The sequence below is a fragment of the Pocillopora verrucosa genome, chromosome 5 (assembly GCF_036669915.1).
Source record: "Pocillopora verrucosa isolate sample1 chromosome 5, ASM3666991v2, whole genome shotgun sequence".
NCBI lineage: Eukaryota > Metazoa > Cnidaria > Anthozoa > Scleractinia > Pocilloporidae > Pocillopora > Pocillopora verrucosa.
Window position 1 is genome coordinate 24,996,031 of NC_089316.1, and position 23,053 is coordinate 25,019,083.

Genomic DNA, 23,053 nt, shown 5'->3' on the forward strand with positions numbered 1-23,053 from the left:
AGAACGCGATTTGGACAATTATGTCCCGCACAAGAAAAAAAGTTCGTGAAGCGGACTTACAAAGTTTGTAACTTTTTGACAGTGTTAGCAACGAAGTCGCAAGAAGCGGCAGAAGCAGTCAAAACAAAGAAAAAATCAAACAACCTTCTTGGTTTTATCGTGTCGCACACACGGTGGCTTTCTTTCTCGGCTCTCAAAATAAACAAGTCGTTCTGGATTTTTATTAAAGCAAAATATTTTTTCAATATCGTAAGTCCTTTATTGACCAAGTCAAGAGATTGTAAACTCTCTTGACCAAGCCTATTCGGTCGAGGTGGCTGAAAATTAGCCTCGTTCTTTTTCTGCGTTTTTAAATGCAAAAATAGAACCCGGCCAATATCCAGCCATCCTGACTTTACGCTCGGTCAATAACTCATATGAACATATTTCATGCAGACCCATATAAATCTGGCAAGGGAACACAGAAAAAAAAATGCACTTCCGAGCCCGGAATTTGTCTAATGTTTAGGTCAGTGGACTTCCTCTTCTTTATAACTTGATTAATGAAGTGTTAACTCAGCACTGATCACGCAAGTATTTCTTCAAAATCTGTTGCACTAAGTAGTCTGAGCCAATGATATAAATAAAGGTATTGGTCAGCATTTCAATTGTTTTGACGTCTGTCCATTGATACCAAAAGCACCTCAGTATGAGAGTTTGTGGCCAATACTTCTCGACTTACGTCTATAGCAAATGAAAAGACAAAAAAAATGAAACGAAACGAAACGAAACAACAACAACAAAATATATATATATATATATATATATATATATATGTATGTATATATGTATATATCTTTTTTTTAAATTAAAATGATAATGAAAATAGTAGTGCATGTAATAGACGAATATGCGTCGTAATCATGGTTCGGAGACATCTGCTTTAATAATTACACGCAAGGATGACAGAAACACTTCTTCGTATGATTGAAGTGGGTAGTATTTCAAATTTTTTTGTACAGAAGGACTTATTTAACCATTATTTTATGTAAAGTTGATAAGCGCCGCACGTCAAGTGAAGATTATGAAGTTTTCTTTGGGAACACGAGGCCAAGGCGCCTTATTGCAATGCTAAAATATGCGAGAATTTTCCATTAGAAGGTTTATGATTGAAGGCCTCGCAGACGTTTGATGATTATCACATCCTCAAGTCCGTCTTAATTTTTCGTTTTCTCGTTTTCCTCTGTCTCCTTGACCTAATAATTCTCGTTTTGCCGGCATTGAAATGAGATGTTATATTTCCCTTTGATACCAATAGAGTAATGTTTAAAATCCTTGTTTTACATCCTTCAATTGCTATCCGCTGTCAGCTTAGCTAAGTTTTAGTCTCTCAAGAAAGTCTATATTCGTAAAACACCACTTAGATAGCAGAGGAGGTATAATTCTTTTAAGGTGTATTTGTTTCAGTTTTTTCGTCTTTCATTTAGGGATGCCAAAAAAAGGAAAATATTGTAATTAGATGGAGGCTTAACACGAAAATTTCCCCTGGTAGACATAATGAATCATTAAGTTGAAAATTTTCTCTTTAAACAGATAAAACTTTCTCAACCTCGTTTCAGTTCGTCATGCAAACTAGGAAATTCGGCCCAGTTTCCAATGAAGACACCTAATGAGTTGAACACTCTTTGTTTTGTTTTAATGATCATTCATTACACGTCTCTCAGTTGCGATGTCAATAATACAAATACGTCGGTGTGTGCCCAACCTATGGGTGAATTTCAATTTTAAAAAATACCGGGAAAAAAACAGTGCTGCGACTCTTTGTCTTGTCATCCGCTATTTCAAATTAAGACAAGAGCAGTTGCCACCTGCCACTTCTTAGTGGTTTCCGTGACACTTTCGTATACGAAATTTAATTCTAGTCATGTCTTGGTATTAATATTGTCTGAATTTATAAAGAAAATAAGGACCCAGCTGGTCAATTTAGTGCCAACAAACCCAAGGAATAATGTGTTTAGAAACTCACGCCTAGTTTGGTCTTTGCTTTCTTCCTTGTTCGCTCAAGATCTAACATATCTCTGTGTCTAACGTCTGCCCAACGTCACTGGACACAGACCAATACCTTCATCATTGTTTCACGAGACGGTGATCCTAAAAATGCCGAACTCATATCCTAAACTTCGAAAGAAAACTGTAGCTAAATTGTTCTGGAGAATGGTTTTTCTTGCACTAGCGGTTGGTGAGTATTAAAAAGTAAAATAGTAACCTTTAAATATGTAAACTTTAAAAAAATTCGATGTGTTAAGAAGGCTTTTGGTTGCATGTTGTACAATCAATTGCGCTTTTTTTCTCGACGGAGCTCTTTTTAAAAAGCTCTCTTAAGAGATTTTTAAAGAGAAAGGACGGTCTAGAAAATTCTATTTTTGTTGAAAGAACTTTTCCTCAGGAATTCGAATTCGTTTTGTCCAGTTCGGAACGGAACTCAGACAAATGCAGTTAAAACAAACAAATTCTACTTCGCCAAGCACTGAGGCGTCATTTATATTAAGATCGATATCATAAGCCAACAATGTTCGACAACAGGAGACTTCCTGACGCTCTTCATGTAACATGAGGCTTTGTTTATATATATGAAACAAACCTAGAACGGCAGATATCCTATATTTATTTTCCCAAAGTAGCTTGTATGGTAATTTTCTTAAAGGTTTATTTGCAGTTAAATATTGCGGTGAATTTGGCCCTTCAAAAGATTACAACAACACTTTTAATAAAATAGCTGACAATAAACTGCCGTTGTCTTTCTTTTTCGGTTTGTATCAGGTTAACTTGCAAACAACTTAAGCGTTTTGTATGCATGAGTTTTGTGAGAAAAAAAAAAGTTTATTCTGTCGTTGCTTACTCATTTGACGGATAATCTTCAAGTCTCTCATTTCTCACTTGGTGAAAGCCAACAAGGGCTGTTTTGAAAACATTGGCCAGTAAACACACGGGTCCAAATGATCCGTGCTCAGTAATACAACGAAACCTGGTTCCTACAGTTTCAATAATAATTTACATCACAGAATTAGCGATGTGAAATAAATCCGTCGCCGGCGCTGCGCCGTTTTTTAGCAAAAACTAAAAAAAAATGTCACTTTAGAAACAAGTATTTTATTTGAGAGGAATTAGTTATCTTCGATTCCAGATCGAGTTGATCATCAAGAGCAAGAGCACCATTCGCAATTTCCAAGACGTGAGCTCGTAGATGTTTCTCCTTTTATTTTTTACTGAGTTGCTTCGTCAATGGCGATTTCTTCTTCTTCTGAACACGAGCTATGTTAGGGCTAAAACATGATTGGACGTAATACAACGTCTGGAATAAGATCCATGTCGAGAATTGAGTCATTATCGCTCTCCTCCTTGCAGCTGTTTTCTTAGTTTTTTATCCTTCTTAGTCGAGATTACAAACCTCGACCATTGCTACGTCATAACTACATCATAACAAATATGGCGGATTTAAACTTTAAAATCTCTAATTTTTTAAAATGTGATTTCAAGAAAGAAAAACACGACCAGAATCAGTTTGGAACTATTTTGGTTGAAATATTCGCGTGCATAGTTCCGTCAAGCACCGATTATCTGTTCTATGCTTTGACAACATACGTATAGACGTGGACGATGGCTTCATGCGCTTCATGTCTTCTGAAATAAAGATTTGCTTTTTCTAGGCAGTCATTTTAGTGGTTTCTCGCAATTTCCTAAAGGAATTTTTTTGTATCTGGAACTGTCGATGGCATCCCGCGTTCATTCACATAAAAGGCTTAAAGCTACTGTGCGAACGAAAAGGACTTTTTCTCTGAAAGCCACCTTCAACCTGTGAAATGACAGGAAGTTTCGGCAAAAAGGTTCAACTAAGAGCCAACTTGCAGAGATTTTGCTGCATCAGAGCGTCGACAAACTTCGCGCAAGGTGCAGATCACAAGAAGCAAATGACGAGTTAAAAAGTATTGATGGGCCTGCAGGACTCCTGCAATTCGCATGCGGTTTTAAATTTTTGAGATTAGCTCTGACTAGGATATGTTTTAACGACTTTCCTTTTCGATGTGATTCAGTGCGTTGGTTTTGAATAAGTTGCCATTTTCCCATCAGTATGTTCTTGTAGGAAGATATTGCGTCATAAATAGCAATACTTTTTTCTGTGTGCTATTGCCTTTTTTTTTGATGGCACTTTCTCTAGCAGGCGTGACATATATCTCTTCACATCTTCGTCAAGTATCCATTCCCTTCTTTGAGCACATTTTGAAACTCTGTACGTTATTGCTACATGTGGAGGGTGTCGGATTTGTTCGGTTTCTACGAATCCTTCCTTTAAGCACGACCCTTGCAAGGCTTTGAGTGTAATACGAACGATTTTACCCGCAGTTGCCCCTATATGGTTGACTCGGAAGTCCCACGTTTCCATTAGATATCTTATTATATAAGTATTTATCTTGCGATTGATTCCCCTAGCCCCCCCCCCCCCCCCCACCCCCTCCTTCCCCACCCCTCTTGTTGCGGTATGGCTGTGAATTGGGGAATTATATCTTTTGGTTTTGTCTCCATTACAGCTGGTACGGCCATGCCAACTTCAGCACAAGGTATGTATTGTCTTGGCGAAAAAAAAAAGGGAAATAGAAAATTATAAAGATTCAACACTGTTCAACTAGTTAACCTCTGCCGTTATGGGTTGAACAATAAATTATCTGTTGCTAAATAAATCTTAACAAGCGACCTATTCCAAAAGATCACTGATATGTTATTGCTCGTAATTGTCCAAAAGAGGGGGAAAAGCAAACGAAGGGAGATTTTGGCTTAGAAACATTAGAAAGTAACATATTAAGTAGCGGGACCCATCCTTAACAATTAAGAAAAATATTCAGAAAAAGATACTAAGGCTTCTGAACATCCAAATATATATATATATATATATATATATATATATATTATATATATATTTTTTTTTTTATATATTATACAAACTCTCGATACCAACTACTCACTACTCCGTTCAGAATGGAAAGTGAGAAGTGAGAAGTGGAAACTGATACAAAACAAACAAACACCCACACCCACACAAACGCAAACGCAAACCGAAACTGCAATGCGTTCCTTACCGTGTGGGAAAAGCAGCTGGGGTTGAATACGAGCAGTGAAATGATATTCGAGCAGTGGGAGGATGAAAAAACAAGAAAAAAAAAGGGTCAAGCAAATGATATACTCACAGAAAAAAAAATAAATTGAGAAAAAATACAAACAGTATGTTTATGAAGGAGATTTAAATGATTTAAAATGTCTCTGATTTATGTTTACGTTTATAACGCAGATGGACATTGCTCCTACCCTAATGATACACTCGCACCCTCAGAGCTGACCCGCTCGGACTATCAGCAAAGTGTTCAAGAAATGCGTTGAATCTGGCATAGGATGAAATGTGGCAATGAGACACCTACATCTATTGACAGAGACTGTTGTATCTCTTGGTGTGAGCAGTTGACTTCTTTTTTCAGTCAGGCGTCTTCTTGGAAAGATCACTGTTTTAAAATGTGGGGATGCAGAAAAAATGAAAAAACTCGCATGCAGTTTCCTATGATATTGACAAATACAACCGACTCGTCGTATTTGGGCAGAATCCAAGTGAAAAAGTGCTGGAAACTGAATTTTATTGCCATCAAGCTAACACCATCAAGCGAGGTAGGTGTATTAGATTTTCTTTTAACATTTTTAATGCCTATTGTTGTTGGTCCTCTAATTCCACCCTTTAGAGAATGTCAAACCTATTCCCCTCCTGACCCCGGACCGCGTAGTTATCGATATAAGTCCGACTTTCACGCAGATCACGCAAAGCTCGAAATGTATTCGCGAGCACTTTCTTTCTTAATTTATCAGTATTTCCTGTGTTATTTATATTCTTGTACTCAGTGGTTCCGTATTATCTTCGTAACACTTTACTAAGAAACCACTGGCAATAGCTTGTAAATAGAAGAGTTCGATCGAGTCATCATAAAATTAAACTCCTCTTAAGTTTACTGCTGGTGCCTTTGTTAATGAAAGCTCAATTTTCCTCAGATTGTGTAACCCATGAATTTATTGATTCCTATAAGAGCTAGGCTACTAAAAGTTTTGTCTAAACGAACCACTAACTCAGTCCCCAGGAAGGAAACTTGTTGACACCATTCTAAAAGAAGTGATGAACTCTTCTGGAAATAAAGTAACTCAAGAAAAAATGGAACGCACTCTCCTCACTGTCACTGATTTGGAGGAGTTCATTGGGAATTATGTTCAAAATCGCCTTAATCAAACCGTACCTAAGATTGACATCCGTGGTAAACATGCAGGTAAGTAGATCTTAAAAGCTGATTTGGAAGTTTTCTTGATTTCTAATTCGGAGTTCAGGATGAATACATGCATCATTCGTGGCAGATTTTCGAAACATTTGCAAACACTACTACTTATTCGACGTTTTGGGTGTAAAATTTGTCTGTAGCAACCCTTTATCGAATCATTTCGCGACACATGAACTGTCTTGGACCTCTTTTAAGGCAGTTTATAACAGGAAATTCCTATCGCTCGTCAGTTATCTGCGATTCCAACAACTCTTTCTATTGCATATGTTCTTTAATATCGTCATAGTTATGAATAACTCATAAAAGAAGGGAAAAATGGATAAAATGAATAAATACATTACGGAAATAAAAATAAGAAACCATTTGAATTCACTGCAGTGATATGTTTTTTTAATTTAAAAATGGTGACCAGCACTTTATCTGACAATTGAACAGAGGACACTCCTTTGACTGATGATCCTTGCAAACTACTTGCAGTTAATATATTTCTAAGTGACGGTTTCCAGCATTTTAGTCTTAAAACTTTTGAGGACGATGACTTGAGACTGCTACGAAAGCATCTGCATTTATTTCGGCCCTAACTTAATATAAGTCGCGGTTTTGAATTTAGATATTTTGGTCAGGAAGATTTTCCACAAAAATGAGACTGAAGTACAATTTGAGGATGATAAAGGAGAAAACTATGTCAGTGTTCCTGTTACAGGCTTGGATAACGGTTAGAGAGCTATATCTTTTGTTTGTTTGTTTTTTTTTTTTTTAAGCGTAGAAAATAACATATTTTTGTCGTATTATTCAAATTATTCTAGCGATAATCACTGTTATTGGTTAGAGGGGGGCTGGGTTTCAAGTTATAGCAAACATTCAAACCGAATGGCTGATATCTTAATCCAGTTGCTTTCGTTTTCTTTTACCTGTTTATGTGTCCTTTGGTTGAAATATTTCATTCTTATTACAAAGTTGGGCATGCCAATGAAACACACCGGTAAACTTGCAGGGTCTTTAAACCGTGATAACTTGTCCTTTTTTCGCAATATTCTCGTAGCATTAAAATTGTTCTCATTATTACATCTTAGGATCAGTTGTACTTTGTGTCATTTACAAAGATCTCCATGAGGTATTCCAAACAGGCCAGACTGACTCTGCTCCTGTAAATAAAATCAGGTTTGCTAAAACTTAGTATTACATTTAGTATCTTTCATCTCAAATAAATCTGCTTTGGTGTGCTAATAACCTACATTATAGGCCATGTTCATAAGTTTCCTCGACCTCGACTTGGGTTTCTCGTTTATTTTAGTTTCTTTCGTCTTGATTCTGTTTTCCTGCCTTTTTATTAAATTGTCTTTGTTTATTTTGTCGGTCTCTTTGTTGGTTAAATTATTTTTTGTTCTTTTTTTTTTTTTTTTTTTTTTTATCGTTTGTCTATCAACAGTAATATCCTGTCTGCAACGATATGGCCGAAGAACCACACTCTCAGGAAGAATGTTACGTTGAGATTTCGAAACCTAGCGGTAAGTTACAATTTATCAAGAAAGAGTTGCATCTGAATTCGTAGGTTTATCGTTTGTTTTGATTTGATCTAATTTGTTTCTTCTTCTTCTTCTTCTTCTTCTTCTTCTTCTTCTTCTTCTTCTTCTCCTCTTCCTCCTCTTCCTCCTCCTCCTCCTTCTTCTTCTTCTTCTTCTTCTTCTTCTTTTCCTCTTCCTCCTCTTCCTCCTCCTCCTCCTCCTCCTCCTCCTTCTTCTTCTTCTTCTTCTTCTTCTTATTATTATTATTATTATTATTATAAATATTATCATCATCACTATTATCTTTACTATTATCATTTCTATTGCTATTATTATTAATAACATTATCATCGTATCAGGTCAAGGTCCTTTGTAAACAATATTTACATGCATCTAAAGTGATAAGGAGGGCTCTGAAAAATTCCGGCGAGAGCACTCTCACCTCCACATCAGCCATCGAGTCGCTGTACTAGGTAATAATAACGGTACTTTACGGTTTTAGGATGCACCGAACAGAAGCTGCGTGTTTTGGAATACTTCAAAAAACAGGTAAACAGCTTTGAATAAAATTAAGAGATCATAGCATGTACGAATACTACTGTACTAGTAGTTGGAAATAGGACCTGAAAAAAATTCAGGCCCCTATGGGATTTGAACCCATGACCTCTGCGATACCGGTGCAGCGCTCTACCAACTGAGCAAATAAACCCTCCAACTGAGCAAATAAACCATCCAAGTGATGAATGATGATTTTAGATATATGAAATTCATACATTTGCACTGCGATCAAGAACGGAAATTAAGAGATCTACGCAGCTAAGAACACTACTGAACTGTTAGTTGAAAATTGTTGGTAGAGCGCTGCACCGGTGTCGCAGAGGTAATGGGTTCAAATCCCTTGCTGGCCTAACTTTTTTTTCATGTCCTATTTTTTGGTACATCACATTATGTGGTCACCTCTTACTCCTTTTTTTATCCTTCTCAGGCTTCCGCGTGCTCAGCGGTCTATAAAGCTGGCAGTTGTTTGTTTTTTTTTTGTTCATTTGGAATCTAAAGATCAGAGAAAATTTTAGATCATCAGACAACTTTCTTTATCTCAACTTTCTGTGCCATTACACCACGATATGTTACGTAGATTCCTTCCTTTTTCCTGCGAACAGTATCTTATTTATCTCAAGATCATCCATCTATCGAGACATTTGGTATTAATGAACTAATTTCATTATTTCTTTCTGATTCTGAGAGTTTTCTGCTGTCATTCTAGCTGGTCAGAACAAGGGTGTCTCCTAACATCGAGGAACGAATTTTATACCGAGTGCAGCTGCAATCATTTGACTCACTTTGCAGTTCTTATGCAGTTTGACAGGGGAACCAGCAGTAATTTTTTAAGTAAGGTAGGAATATTGATAAGCATATACATACATTGATTCCTGAAGGAACTTAGACTAGACATCATTGGGGTAAATGGTGTGTAGCCCTCTTCCGTTATCGGTATTGAATCACTGTTTTTGCATTCATTTTTAAGACTGACGAAACAGCGCTGGAAATTCTTACATATGTGGGCTTGTCTTTTTCTCTGGTTGGAATCACTTTAACAATCATCAGTTATGCTGTTCTTACGTAAGTACATGACATAGTTCCACCCAAGAATTCCAAAGCAAGCTGAACATGTAGACCAACAAGAGATTATATCAGTTTAAATGTGTAAAGTTTAGATTTATTTAAGCAGCCAAGTAGAATCATAAAATATAATTAGGCTTTGTATAAAATGAGAATAGAACTGATGTAGAATAAAATCAGTTGTTTATTTTTGATTAGAGACATGAGGGGACCTTTATCTCAGATTCGAGTGAGTCTAGTCGCTTCACTTGGTGCAGGTCAAATTATCTTCCTAACTGGAAGTGGTGCTGTTGAGAACAAGGTAAGAAGAGAAGAATCTCTTTCAGTAAATCTTTATGACCTTAATCCAAATCTTAATTCAACTTTTTCATTCCTGTGCAGTCTGCCTGTGTTACAGTAGCAGCTTTGTGCAATATTTCCTAATGGCCGCTTTCTGCTGGATGTTGATCGAGGGAGTTTATCTCTACTTGTTTGTTGTAAAAGTTTACAATATCAACGACAAGATGAAGGTTTCACATGGATTTTCATGGGGTAACTATGAATTAAAAACCCATTCTCTATTTGATAATCTTTTGAAAAGTAAGACATTAATTACCATGAACATTACCATCGCCATTATCATCTCAGATATCATCATCATTTGACTCTGTTGTCTCTTCGAATTTCGAATCCACAGGTCTACCCGCCGTCGTTGTTTCCATATCGCTGGGAATTGCAGCAGGAACCGGGCCAGGGATTAAAAGCTATATCAGTGAAAATTTGTAAGAAGTGAATGATTTTTCCTCGTGGGATTTCCCTGTCACAAATCCTCGTTTTAAGTTGTACTTTGTTTTGTATGTTTGTTTGCTTTTTTGGTGTTTAATTGATTGGTTTGTGTCTGCTGTTGTTGTTGTTTTGTTATTTCTTTGTTGCCTTTTATTACTAGTCATCAAACCCGATATGGAGGGTACTGCGTACATGCATGCGCAAAAAAATTATTAATTAATTGATAATTTATCAAAGTTTCGGATACTTCATTTTTTATTCAGCTGCTGGATGTCATCCTCTAACGGCATGATCTGGATATTTGTTGTATTCGTTGTACTGATCGAGTTGGTAGGTTAAATTCTTAAATTTTTTTGTTTCTCTCTTTCACACTTTGCCTTCGGTTATCGTTGCATCGTGAGCATTTTTTTCGCTCACCGCTTTTTTAATCTAGACTCTAATCAATACGAAATCTGAAATATGTATGAAATATAAATTTTGCGTGAAGTGACCTTATAGTAGGAAGATCCCGTCTGCGGTTACCGCGAAAGATTTTCAGGTTGAGTAGTCCTGGCTCGAGTCTCTCCCGGGTTGTTGTTTTGTGTTGTCAGGCGAAACAGTTTGCGTTCACAATGCTTCTCTCCCTCTCCTCCCAGCTTTATGGATATTTACCAACCAATGGTCAAGAAAACCTGGGAAATGTCTGATGAGATGACGAGGAGGGGAAGGGTTCAACTTTTGACGAACATCCAATGAGGCCACTAGGAGAACTTAGTTTAAGTGCAAACTTCTCTTTCCTTTGTATGGTTAGATTGTTTTTGTTTTGTCTCGTTTTCTTCTGTTCTCAGTTAAACACATCGATACTGCTGCGAGTTATCAAGGAGATGACAAACATGCAGCATGCAGAAGACAAAATCAGTGAACAAATAAGGTAAGTATTTTTGTGGCGTCAGTAGAAGTTGCATCTAAGCCCTTAGCCTCTTACTTTGCTATATTATACGAATAATGCCAATTCACAACAAGTTGATTTTCTCTTTTTTCATGATTTTATAGACTTGGTGTCAGGGCATGCGTGTTGATGATTCCTTTGCTTGGGATCACGTGGCTATTTGGTCTTCTGACGCCCCTGCACAAAGCGTTTGCCTACATTTTCATAATGTTCAACTCCACTCAGGTAAACTAAATACACCTTTTAATGAATGAAATCCATGCTCATACAGTATGAAGGTTAACGGGCGGTTGGTATATTCACCACTGATTTAAGAATGAATCTTGACAAAGATAAAAGTCGGTGCTGAAAGTGCACCTCATTTCAGGGTACAAGTTCACTCAGCCCATGTCTACTAAGAATTTGTCTCTCCTGACATAAAAACAACTTTCGAATTATCCCATAAAGACATACTTGGAAAACACACGCTACGTGGCTGATGAACTTTTAAAAGTTACAGCGTTCTTTAGTAAACAGTGTTGAACCTTTAACTCCCAAGATATTATTAGTAATTCTCCTTACTGTCTCCTCTACAATTCTTCTGATTTTACTTCCGAGAATTTGTTATAAGATCAGCTTTTAATCCCCTTATATATACTTTTCTTGGTTCTCATCACTGGTCTTCCCGATTTTGTATTGATATTGTAAGCATTTCTGTTTGGTCACTCATGGGAATTAAAGGGTTGAAAAAGACACAAAAAAGGGAATCAGGTCATGATTCTAAGATTTGTTCATAAAAACAAAGACCCTCTTTACAATTATATAAAAAAGTGCAACTGAGTTTTCCGGAGTAAAAACCAAACCTTAATATAACAAAACACATATCTATTTTGCATCAATGATCACAATTTTGCTTATTGAGACTAAGTCGATTTAGGACATGACATTAAAGGCCTCACAATCGAATACCCGAGATGACAAAAGTTTTCTTCATCTAATTGTATTCCTCTCGATATTCCTGAATCGTGTGAAAAGTACCGCGTAAAAGCAAGAAGTTGTACTAACCCTTCCTTACAAGTTTACCAGGTGGTAAACCTAGTGTAATACAGAGACAAAGTAGAGAACCTATAATTAATAGCAGTAAAGGTTTGGACATTTTTGCTGCCCAGCAATATTTAATACAAAGAGGTTTAGGGTTAGGGGAGCTTGTATGGAAGCACTTTGAATCTACTAAAGGCGTTGATGTGATTTCTGAAATTGCCATTTAACAGGGCTTCATAATATTCCTCCTTCACTGTGTGAGAAACTCAGAGGTATGTTATTAAATTTTATTTTGAAGTCTCTTTATAAGCTGTAGATTTTTTGCTCAGATTTTTACCTGGCAAGGCTTCCACTTTGAAATAAGAAGTTAAATTCTATGACTGTATAAATGCAAAGCACATAGAGTTGTACAGTTCTTGAGATCGTTTTGATATCAACTTATTCATGCAGATTAGATCTCGCTTCAAAAGAAGGATCACTGGTGTCACCCCAACTGCAGATGAAGTAACGGGCGTTAAGCGAGCTTCGCAAGTGAATGAAAGTATCAGCGTGGATTGCCAAGAAAAATGAATGTCCAGCCTTGCAATAACCATGAAAGTGGCATTGAAATATATGAAATCTGAGTAGTCCAAGTAGTGTTGTTCCTTAGCTCAGATTTGTGTATATCTTGAATTAAGTTCGATAAGAAAATTCTAGAGAAGGTATAGATAACCAGCCTAAGAAGGCTCTGACAGCTTTGTATCGATACGAAAAGTAAGAAAAGAACATCTCAAGTAATCATGATTTAAGGTCTCCTCCTTGTGGAAAGAAAAGGGCATTGGATACACTAATGTTAAGAAGGTCTACATCAGTTTACAGAATAATGAAACATCATAACCCACCATGAGAGGAAAGAAACATAACCCACCACCGAGAGGAAAAAAACATTATGGAGACCAATAATGGTAATCAAGATATTATTACTGCCAATAGAGGCAAGAATTAATCAATAACAAACCAAGAAACAAATAAAAACAAAAACAAAACAAACTATTCATAGTGTTTTCTCTCGGCAGTTTCGTTTTTTACTCGTGTTATTGTTTCAGAATTTTTCCCCTGAGGGTGGCGGTTGAGAAATGGAACTTAATCCATTCAAAAAGCTTTCTCAATTTGTCGTATGTCCAAAACTTCATTCAAAAGTACATAATTAATAACATTTTAATGAGGAGCGTGTAATGTCTCGATCGAATCTTTTCGCGGTATAACAGAGAGAAACTTCAGATAATCTCGGTGTAAGCCTTTTGTTGTCAATAAATGAGCAGTCAACCCTCTTTACCTTTTATATTCTTGTGGTCTTAATTTTACATGTTAAAATACCAACAAAAGCAACAACAGTGCTACCTAGTAGCAATTCTCAGAGGAACAGAAACTGAAGCGTAAAAATCGTCATTTGATTATCATTTACTTCTAGGTAGCCTTAGAGGAATAGGATAAATTCTTGGTATTTATTTTCTTTCGCTTCTGGTTATTTGAAGTTGTCCGAGTTGAATGACTTCCAGAAGGAAGAAAACTGGTAAAAAGGTAATGCTATCTCTTCACACCGCAGATCCATACTGAAACACAAGATACCGATATTCCTGCAACAAGTTATGGAGAATTGTTTATATTTTATTGGCGAATTTGATTCCCCTGATAACTGACACTAAGGTCGATCGAGTGTTTCACCATAAATAGCCCGGGATTTTTGGGACAACATCCTCCTCTAACTTGTACTTCCCGGGTGTTCGAAGCATCTCGGACCTAAGGTCCCGTTCGTAATAATGTCGTCCGAAATGTTGATAACAAACGCGTGAGTCTTTCGTGACGGTGAAATTTGCCTGAGAAATTTTTTTTCCAGCCATTTTCTTTTGAAGATTTTGGTCTAAGGCCGACACTATTGTAGTTAATAGCATTTGTGTGTGAAAACATTTGTGGCTTCTGAAACACTCAAGTTAAACGACTTCATCTCTTTAGGTATATATAATGAATGGATGAATCATGCAAGGTCGTAACTGCGAGCTGAGCACGGCTCCAGTTTTTCGGAGAAACTTCTCTTCGTTTTTAGAACATTTATAATAAGATAATTCATTTAACCGACCGAGAGAAAACTGACAGATTTACAAGTCGTTCCAGTCCACAATTGCGATAACCGCACTTAATCCACTCCACCCACTGGTGTCCCTTGGTAATCCATCCAATCAACTGTCACATTAGCATTTGCGTGTCGTTCGTTGTAAACGGCCGCCATCATACATGCAGTAAATCTATCGTAGTGACATTTTCACCCAGGACACAACGGCATCGTATACATAAGATTTGTCGCTAGTTTTCAATATGATTAACCGTGACCTGAACTCCGAGGCTTTGTCAGGATAAAACACAAATTGCCTGAGGCAAATGACTTCACAATGGAAATACCAAGGGAGGGGATTTACGGCATGGTGTTGACGACCTCTCTAAAAGAAATCCTAGAAAAAAAATCAAAAATACTGGCTTATCGAATTCACTTTTGTCTAATTTAAAGCTATTGTCCCCAACCAATCTCTATCACTCCACTGAACAACCAAGAATAAGGCCCAATTGTTTCCAAAAGCGCCCTCTATCAGAAAGCGTTGTTAATAAGAGGACAATGTCCACTTCTGCTGGCGCTAAAAACTGATCTTCTGCAACCCACAGACAGCTACCAAAACGAGAATGGGACATTATTGTCTGACACCAGTCGAAATGCACAATCAGCAGCATGATAACCATGAAACCAGCAAAAAGATTTGCTTTGAACACCGATGGTGCCATTAGCACTGACACTAACAATAACAGTGACACTTTCGCTCTTATTTTCTCTGGCAGAAAAAAAGTGTTTGGAGACGGATTTTCTGACAAAGCACAGTTCTAGGAAGCAAGTATTTATTCCAAATAAACTCACTCTCACAGTTACCAGGGTGCTGTACAGTGTAGTTAAGTCGAAGAATACACATTTCGCTGGTTGAAACAGACATACACTGTCATATGTTGTGTAGAGAGCCAGTGTCTCTACTGGGTGATCAATGACAACTGATATTTTGATAATCTATGAACTGTATTATTATTCCATGTAAATTTGGGCAAACAACTTTCACTCACGCCGAGCGAATGCAACTAGAACGAACAAATAAACTAGCTAACCAACGATTAAACAAGAACGATTCACTGACTTAAGAAATAATACAGCGACAAAGACACTAACAACAAAATAGATAGATATACGAGGTAACCTTTACAAGTTTTTCGTGCAGATCATGGCGAAACCGAATACGGCTCCGGAAACACAAAATGAAAAAAAAAAATGCCATTTGCTTTTATCAAACTCGCATCTCAACTGCATAAAACAGACCACCGCGACCAGCGCTTTAGTGTATTTAAGCTGTCCTAAACTCCTGAAATCTGCTAACTGTATCTCTTTACATGAAGAATGCAAAACAGCAGTTCAGAACTTCAATCCAAAGTATATGGTCCGAGTATTTTACTACAGAGAGACAAGTCATCAGAGATAATTAAAAAGTGGAGGATACTGTTTTTGCTTCGTTCTGTTTTGAAAGCTTTATAGTAAGCTTTGTCAGAAAGCGGCTGGGCGTTACAATTCCCGAACTTATTGATGTCGATAAAGATCTGAGTAAGTGCAAAATAGTCTTGCCTCTCTTTTTTTTTTTGGGAGAAGAACTTTTTCATTTGTGAGTTCGGGCAAGCATTACGTGTACATTAAGAGCCAGTACCACTATCGTTTACATTAGCTAAAACTGAAGAAAAATTTATTTTTCCCTGTGCTGTATCAGAAGCATTAACTGTGGCTTTCAATTCTCAAGAGAAAAATTATTGCATGCGAAATCATTGGTTGGAGGTTATGCAACTGAACACACTCTAGTCATGTGGGTCATTGCCTTATTATGCTCATCACCTCTATCCAGTCGTACTTTGTAGACAAATGAAAATATACGTCGAAGCTGTACCATTTTGCTTTTTTTTTTGTTGTTGTTTTTTTTTTTTTTTTTTTTATCAATATAGACTTTCGAGTTAGACGCAATGTCCTACAGAGAGGGGATGACTTTCTGTTCAATGGAAGTAATCACGGGAACTTTATTAAGGTTCCGTCAGCTAATCTGGATCGAAGTAAAAAGCCTTCTTTGTTTTGAGTCAGTTTCTTACCAGACGATTGCCCATAACTTTTTGGCCAACTCTTCTGTGGAAATGATTTCATTCCGACGTGCATTACGAAATATGTAATACACATGTAGTGTGCATTTACTGCAGTGAGCTTTTCCCTTCATCTTGGACCAAATCGGTTTCTGTTTTAAAATTTCACGAGTCTCTTTCTTTTTCTTTTTTTTTTTTTGTTTTTGCTTCTCTTTTTTGGGCGTCATTACGAAGAAACTTTATGCTTAAAAAAAAAAAAAAAATTGCATATTGCCCTTTTTCATGATTTAGCTGTCTGTAATGACATTAGTGCCCAGAGCATTTAAAGGCCATCGTCATTTTTCAAAAAAATTACATCTCTGGAGGCCGAAATCAATGCAGTTCTCATTTACCTTTTTAACAGACTCCACAGTACTTGGGCTCGAATACAGCAACCTTGCTAAGCTTTTTTCAAACTATTCAGCTGACACTGAGGGAGATAACAAAACAAAGTATGTATAATTTATTTGACAACTGAAGAACAAATAGAAAAAAAATTAATTTACTGTTTTGTGATCATTCAATTTGCTTTATTTCAGGATACTAGACAGTGTAGTTATGTCCGCTGTAATAGACTCTCCGCTCAATGTTTAGCAGAAAACATCACATTGGTTTTTAAGAACGCACAGGTATATACGCTACTCTTTCGTTATCTGTTATTATTTTTTAAATTTAATTTAATTGGCGTTGCTTGTTGGGGAATACCAACAGTTCATACATCCCACATATAGGTGATAATGTTGTCATTTTTTGCCTCAATTCAAACTGGGATTTAATGACTGGCTAACGATTTGAAGACTGCCCGATACTTGATTAGTAAATTAGCATTACACCCCATTAGGCTTCCCACCAATTTTCAAATTTCGTCACCTTGAAGTCACCACAAAATGGATGTTAGGTTTCATTAATGGGTGGTCCCAGGTACCATCATATTAAGAATTACTATTTTACTTGAGTGTTACGTTAATATTCTATAGCTATGACGCCTTACGAGTCAGTTACCAGTAATGCATCACCGAGCCTCGCTATAGTACTCCTTGAATTACATCACTCGATTTTTTTTTTCCTTTAGGTGAATCGTAAAAAAAGAACATGTGTATTCTGGAGCTTCTCTGAAGAAAAGTAAGCACCACTGCGACATAAATTTTATCAATGGCGTGAATTCTTCCAGTTTTTCATCGGGGCTAAAACTATCTGAGCGGAATATAAAAGTAACTGAAATATTTCTTAACATTTAGTGGAGTGAATTGAAGTCTACTCAGGTGGAGGGAGGAAGGGGTTTCCAATCGAATTAGCTACTTTGACTCCTTCCTCCTTATTACACTCTTTTTTAAAGCTTCGGGAGTTGGTCAAGTAAAGGATGTCAAACATAGATGATATCCGATGACCATACGGAATGCGTTTGCAATCATCTCACTCACTTCGCTGTACTCATGGATTTCATCGACGATGCTGATGACAGGAAGGTGGATATTATTTTTTACTACAAAATAATGTCATATAGATCTGAAAAGGTACAGAGAGGCATGAAAAGTATCGCATTCATTTATGTTCATTAAAATGTACACTTCCTTTAATACAAATAAAATAATTATGACGTTTACAGTTTTTCAATCAGGATAAAACTCGTTCGTCAGATGAGCATGACAAAATTCTGACACTCCTCACTCGAGTAGGGATGGCTTTATCTCTCACTGGAGTTATACTCACGGTTATCAGCTATCTTCAGCTTACGTAAGTACATTTGACTAACACTGCTATATTACTGAATTGTAGGATATTAACTATATTTAGAAGAATGGAATTAGATCAGTTCTACATCGATGTCAAAACGGACTGCTCATACCTGGAAAAGAAATCAAACGTTCTGAGATGATCTTTCTTTAAAAATGATATTTCGCCAAGGATTGGAAATTGCTTCAAATGAGCGTGACCGTAAAATGGAAACTTTTAAGTCACTATTCTTTTATCCATTCGTTATTCACTAATCAATTAATGTAAACATGTATTATGTCAGCGTATTTATTCCTCCATTTGGTGGATGATTTACAATTATCTTTTAGATGGTTCCTTTGCCATTCATTGACCTTAGTTTTTTTTTTTTTTTTTTTTTTTTTTTTTTTCTGACTGCTAAATGAATTTCATTTCGTTACTATTTATTGGCTTGTTTGCAGAGACAGAAATTCAGCTTTGTGTCACATACGGGTTAGTCTGACTTCCTGCATTGGAGCAGGACATATCATCTTTTTCGCTGGAATTGACTCCACGGGAAACCAGGTGACTCTTTGAACTCCTATTTTCGTGTTGCTTAGTTGATGCTGCTGTTCTTCTGATTTGTTAGTTTATTTGTTTGTTTGCTTGTTTTTTAATAGATCTAGCTTCTTATCGATTTAAATACTGACTGATCCATAGAGTGATTCTTTTTGCTTGGATATTTTTGCTCTTTTTTTTGTTAGCATATTCTCTATATATGTTGCAATTTTTGTCTGTTTTCTTACAATTTTCGTCCTGTTTTGTTTGGTTTTTTTAATTCTGTTTTTTGGATTACTGTTTTGACAAATACCATTTGACGGGCGAATTATTACATTTTTACGGTATTACCTTTTCCTTGCAGGCTGCCTGTGTGGCTGTGGCAGCTCTTATGCAGTATTTCCTGATGACCAGTTTTTGCTGGATGCTTGTCGAGGGGATTTATATCTATTTATTTGTTGTAAAGGTTTACAACATTACCGACAAAATGTATCGCTATCATGGCTTTTGCTGGGGTAAGGAATATGTTAAAAAACGGGATAGGTCTTAAAGAATGTACTCGACAAAATATCTTGATTGTGATTGGCTTAAACCGATACGAATAAACTTTCTTAAAATGGCTTCATTTTTTAATTCGTCAAATGAACATGCGCAGTTTTTGAAAACCGTTGGATCGTCTTGAGGTGTACCTTAGTCAATCTTTTTTTTAAACCAGGATTGCAGGAGTGGCAAGGGCTTAATAATTTCAACCTTCAGCCGGCCAAACTGGTCTCCCCCCTCCCCTTTCCCGGCCTCCCTCCTTTCCTTAAAAAAAAACCACCAAGGGCACCCCGTCTTCTTTTTTCAGGCTGTGGCATTTCTTCGATGTATTATTATTAGGACGATAAAAAAGGGGGGGGAGTTTTGTTTAAAAAAAAAGTTGACTATGTTTTTTACAAGATGACTTCTTTTTCGTCAAATTTTTTGCAAAAAAAAAGGGTAATTATAAAAAGGGGCCAAAACAAAATGCTGCATTAAGCAACGGGTTTTGGAATTTTGGGACCTTCTGCCTCGGCAAACAAGCCCTATTAAACATTGCTGCTTCTTTAAAAAGTGGGGAAAAAAAAAAATTCAAAAGGGTTTGTTTTACCTTAATGCCTTTTTTATTTTTTTCTAAGCTGCTGGGATGTCTTCCTCTAACAAAAAACAATTATCCATCTGGATATTTTGTTGTTCCTTTGTTGGATTGAAATTCGCAAATTGTATGAAGTGGGGGTCAAACCCGTTATTGGAAAATTTTTTTAACAAGATTAAGGGAGGTTTTTAGTTTCATCCAAAACATATTTACTTCAAACGTTGATTTAGGACAAACAACAAAACCCAGTTTTTTCAATTATTTCTATTCTTTTATCTTGGTGAAGGCCTTTTGAAAGTCCTCTAGGAAAAAAAAAACAAAAAAAAAAAAACTTAAACAACAGAAGACTTGTGGTGGGGACATTTTTTCATTGTTCTCTTTTTTTTCGTGTTCTCCCCTCTTCTTTTTGGTTTTTCCTTTTTTTAATGCCTGAAAGGGGGGAGTAAAACGTGATCATCCTTCGTGCGAGTACTCAAGGGGGGGAAAGTGGGGGACCAAAAAAAAACAATCCAAAACTGGTGGGAAAAAAGATTAAGCCCAAGGGGGGGGGGGGGGGGGGGGGGGGGGGGGACTGACGGCAGATCAGGGGTGGGATGATCAAAGACTTGCTTTCTTCCCCCATTAAAAATGGTGGGGGTCCATAAAATGTAAAAATATTTTGGTTTGTTGTTTTGGGTGCGTAGGGAAAGGCTTAAAAAAAAACTTTTCAATTCCTCTTTAGGAAACACACTGGTCTTCCGATTGACGTGCCCTTTGGAAAAAAGGGGGACGCCCCTAGCACATTAAAAAAAAAAAAATTATAGTTTGGTTTTTTCGATGACGGAACCATTCAAAAAAAAAAAAACTTGGGTTCGTTTGTTTTACTCATAAAAACATTGTTTAATCGGGCTATTTCATTGCGTTTCAAAATCTAAAAGGCCAAGAGTTTTCAATCTTTCTTTACTTTTCTTTGACTGGAAGGGAACAAAAAAAAAGGATCTAGGGGGAAAATTCAGGTGGGATTTAAAAAGCTTGTGTTGTCAGGGAGCGACTATTCCCATTCTTTCCAGGCTTGGTGTTACCGTGGGGCGCCATTGCGTTGGTGTTTAGGCTCCCATTGCTGGGTGTTCACACAGTGGCTGATTTGGGGCTGTCGCTCGCGGCCGTTTTTACCCAAACATCGCCTTCTCCTATTATTTTTGTAAATTCCTTAATTTCCACTCCAGGGTTAAAAAGGTCAATCGTACAAACCTTTAAGGTTTGGTAAAAAAGCTTGGCTTTCATGGGGTTTTTAGGAAAATTAAAAGGGGGGCCGTACTTACGGCGTGAGTTGTGTGTTCAGGAAATTACTTCTGAAAAACAAAAAAAAAGTTGTCTCCATTATCGAAAGGGATAAAAATTTCAGATTTTCTTTTAAAAAAAAAAAAAAAGCCGGGCCAGGGGGGGGAACCCGTTGGACCACCTTTTTCCGAAAAAAAAAAAAGAAGGGGGGGCGAAACTCCCAAGACCATTTAACCTCCCTTTTGAAATTGCATTTTTATCTCCAAGCTTTAGCTCTGCTTAAGCCACCATGAATCGATTACTTCTGATGGATAGAGTTGTATTCGGAAATTAAGCCTCAATAAGTGATCGATCGTAGATGATAAGGAAAGAGATCTCCAGCCGAGTTGTTCTAGAAAACACCCACCCTACATTCACGACAAAAATAACAAAACAAAACAAAACAAACAAAAAAGGGTAAAGCTACTTTATTTCTGCATCTATTTGCCTATCTGTTCATTTATCAACCAGTAAAGTTATATCTATATTTCTTTAAAGGGATTGTTCATTTTCTTCTTTCACTCCTTGGGAAATAGTGAGGTAAATATAATTTTTGAGTCTCTGTAATTCATATCAAGAAAAACTGGTTACAAATAATAAGTGCCTCTAATTTGACCTAATTCGTATCCAGATAAGGGGCGTTTCAAAAGAAGAGTCCGAAAAACTCCTCCCAGATGCATTAATCAAAGGCCAGGTGAAAATAGAGGAAACTCTCAAGCCCGTCAGAGTCACAATGATACCGGGATTCCTGCGCAGGATCGAGAGTAATCAGTGGACCTTGAACTTTTCTCTTGCCTATAAAATGGGAAAATACTATATGAATTAGTAAATAGCTTCACTTAGTTGCTTAGGCTGTAGCTGATTCAAATTAATTCAATTTGTATTTATGCTTTTTTCTTCGTCCAGCAGTTAAGTAATTTTATAAACCACAGACTTAGCTTGATTAATGATATTTAACGAGACTTGCCTGGTATCATGGTATTCTATGGAAAAACTATTTGTCCTAGAATCAAGTTGCCAGAGAACACGAGTATATGATATACTGATTGATCATTTAACAAGTAATCAGGCCTGTACCGTATAAATCATTTTGGTGCAAATAATATTTATTAAGTACACAAATAAAGTTGGCAGTAAAAAACGATAAACTTTTGTGAAAACTTTACTAATGAAAGGAACATAAATACAAACATACATAAACCATATACTTAGGGACCGATTATCGTTTATCGTCAGAGAAAGGAGGGGTGGGGTGGGTGCGTAGGATGTTGGTTTCTTTGTGCCACTATAAGATTTGGTTGAGCCTCCAATATTCAATCAACCCCCCCCCCCCTCCTCCTCCTCCCCTCCTCATCGAGTTGACAGAAGGTCAATTTTCAAAAGCCTTACTCTGTTGGCAACCCTAATCCCCTCTTGTTCCTACTGAAAACCAAGTTTTCTTGCCCCCCAAAAATTGTCATCCACACCCCCACCCCATCCCCCATTCGTCGGTACATGGTGACTGATCCTTAAGCACGAGGATACCCCAGCCCACGCCAGAAAAACTGTATGGAGTGCTCCCCCGTGAACTCGACAAATTTTAGGATATTTATCTCCAAAGTCAGAAAACTCTACATAAAACTACGAAACAGCGAAGCAAAGCTCGCAAACATGTTCCTCCGCTGAGCTACAAATTTCTTTAGTGTAGTTATCTCCATTTGAGCTTCTCTCCCATTGAGGACTGAAGCTCAAATCTTTCTCCTGTACTCAAAGGGTCTTCAACCTCACATTGTGCTTCTTTCCATCTTTATTTTATTTTTTTTTATTTTTTTCTTTCATAAAGTTAAAGAATTTACTGCCGGATTAATTTCTTGGTATATTTCGGTTTCCATCAACAATATGCTAGTTAGCATATGGTGTATTAAGGGGCAATTGGCAATTACTCTCATCCGGGACTCTGAGACCTAAAAAGTCAGCAGAAAAGCTAGTTGTTCCTGTTTTTTTTTTT

General features: G+C 36.9%; 1 protein-coding gene, 1 long non-coding RNA gene and 1 pseudogene across 3 annotated transcripts; 2 read left to right on the plus strand and 1 right to left on the minus strand.

The window, feature by feature from the left end:
• LOC131791519 (uncharacterized) overlaps positions 1–23,053 on the minus strand; it is an 80,987-nt pseudogene that overhangs the window by 26,672 nt on the left and 31,262 nt on the right.
• Positions 2,007–11,129, plus strand: LOC131778832 (adhesion G protein-coupled receptor E3-like). 2 transcript variants are annotated; one of them, XM_066167805.1, is made up of 15 exons: positions 2,007–2,218; positions 4,566–4,595; positions 5,321–5,688; positions 6,143–6,332; positions 6,952–7,056; positions 7,415–7,502; positions 7,771–7,849; positions 8,349–8,395; positions 9,111–9,240; positions 9,372–9,466; positions 9,665–9,767; positions 9,848–9,997; positions 10,143–10,227; positions 10,495–10,561; positions 11,059–11,129. In XM_066167805.1, the coding sequence occupies exons 3-12, from the start codon at positions 5,422–5,424 to the stop codon at positions 9,887–9,889; spliced, it is 1,146 nt and encodes a 381-aa protein (XP_066023902.1). In that variant the 5' UTR covers positions 2,007–2,218; positions 4,566–4,595; positions 5,321–5,421; the 3' UTR covers positions 9,890–9,997; positions 10,143–10,227; positions 10,495–10,561; positions 11,059–11,129. The 2 variants fall into 2 exon arrangements, with proteins under 2 accessions (XP_066023902.1, XP_066023903.1); XM_066167806.1 differs by lacking the exon at positions 6,952–7,056.
• LOC136281330 (uncharacterized) lies at positions 17,768–18,683 on the plus strand. The gene is made up of 3 exons (XR_010717681.1): positions 17,768–17,869; positions 18,010–18,137; positions 18,578–18,683. It is a non-coding gene; the product is annotated as an uncharacterized lncRNA (long non-coding RNA).

What these genes read in the sequence shown, in the direction of transcription:
- LOC131778832 (XM_066167805.1), top strand. Translation starts at nt 5,422, where the DNA reads ATGAAATGTGGCAATGAGACACCTACATCTATTGACAGAGACTGTTGT. An exon ending in GCTCCTGTAAATAAAATCAG is followed by an intron (nt 7,503 to 7,770) that starts GTTTGCTAAAAC and finishes GTCTATCAACAG; the next exon opens with TAATATCCTGTCTGCAACGA. An exon ending in ATCAGTTATGCTGTTCTTAC is followed by an intron (nt 9,467 to 9,664) that starts GTAAGTACATGA and finishes ATTTTTGATTAG; the next exon opens with AGACATGAGGGGACCTTTAT.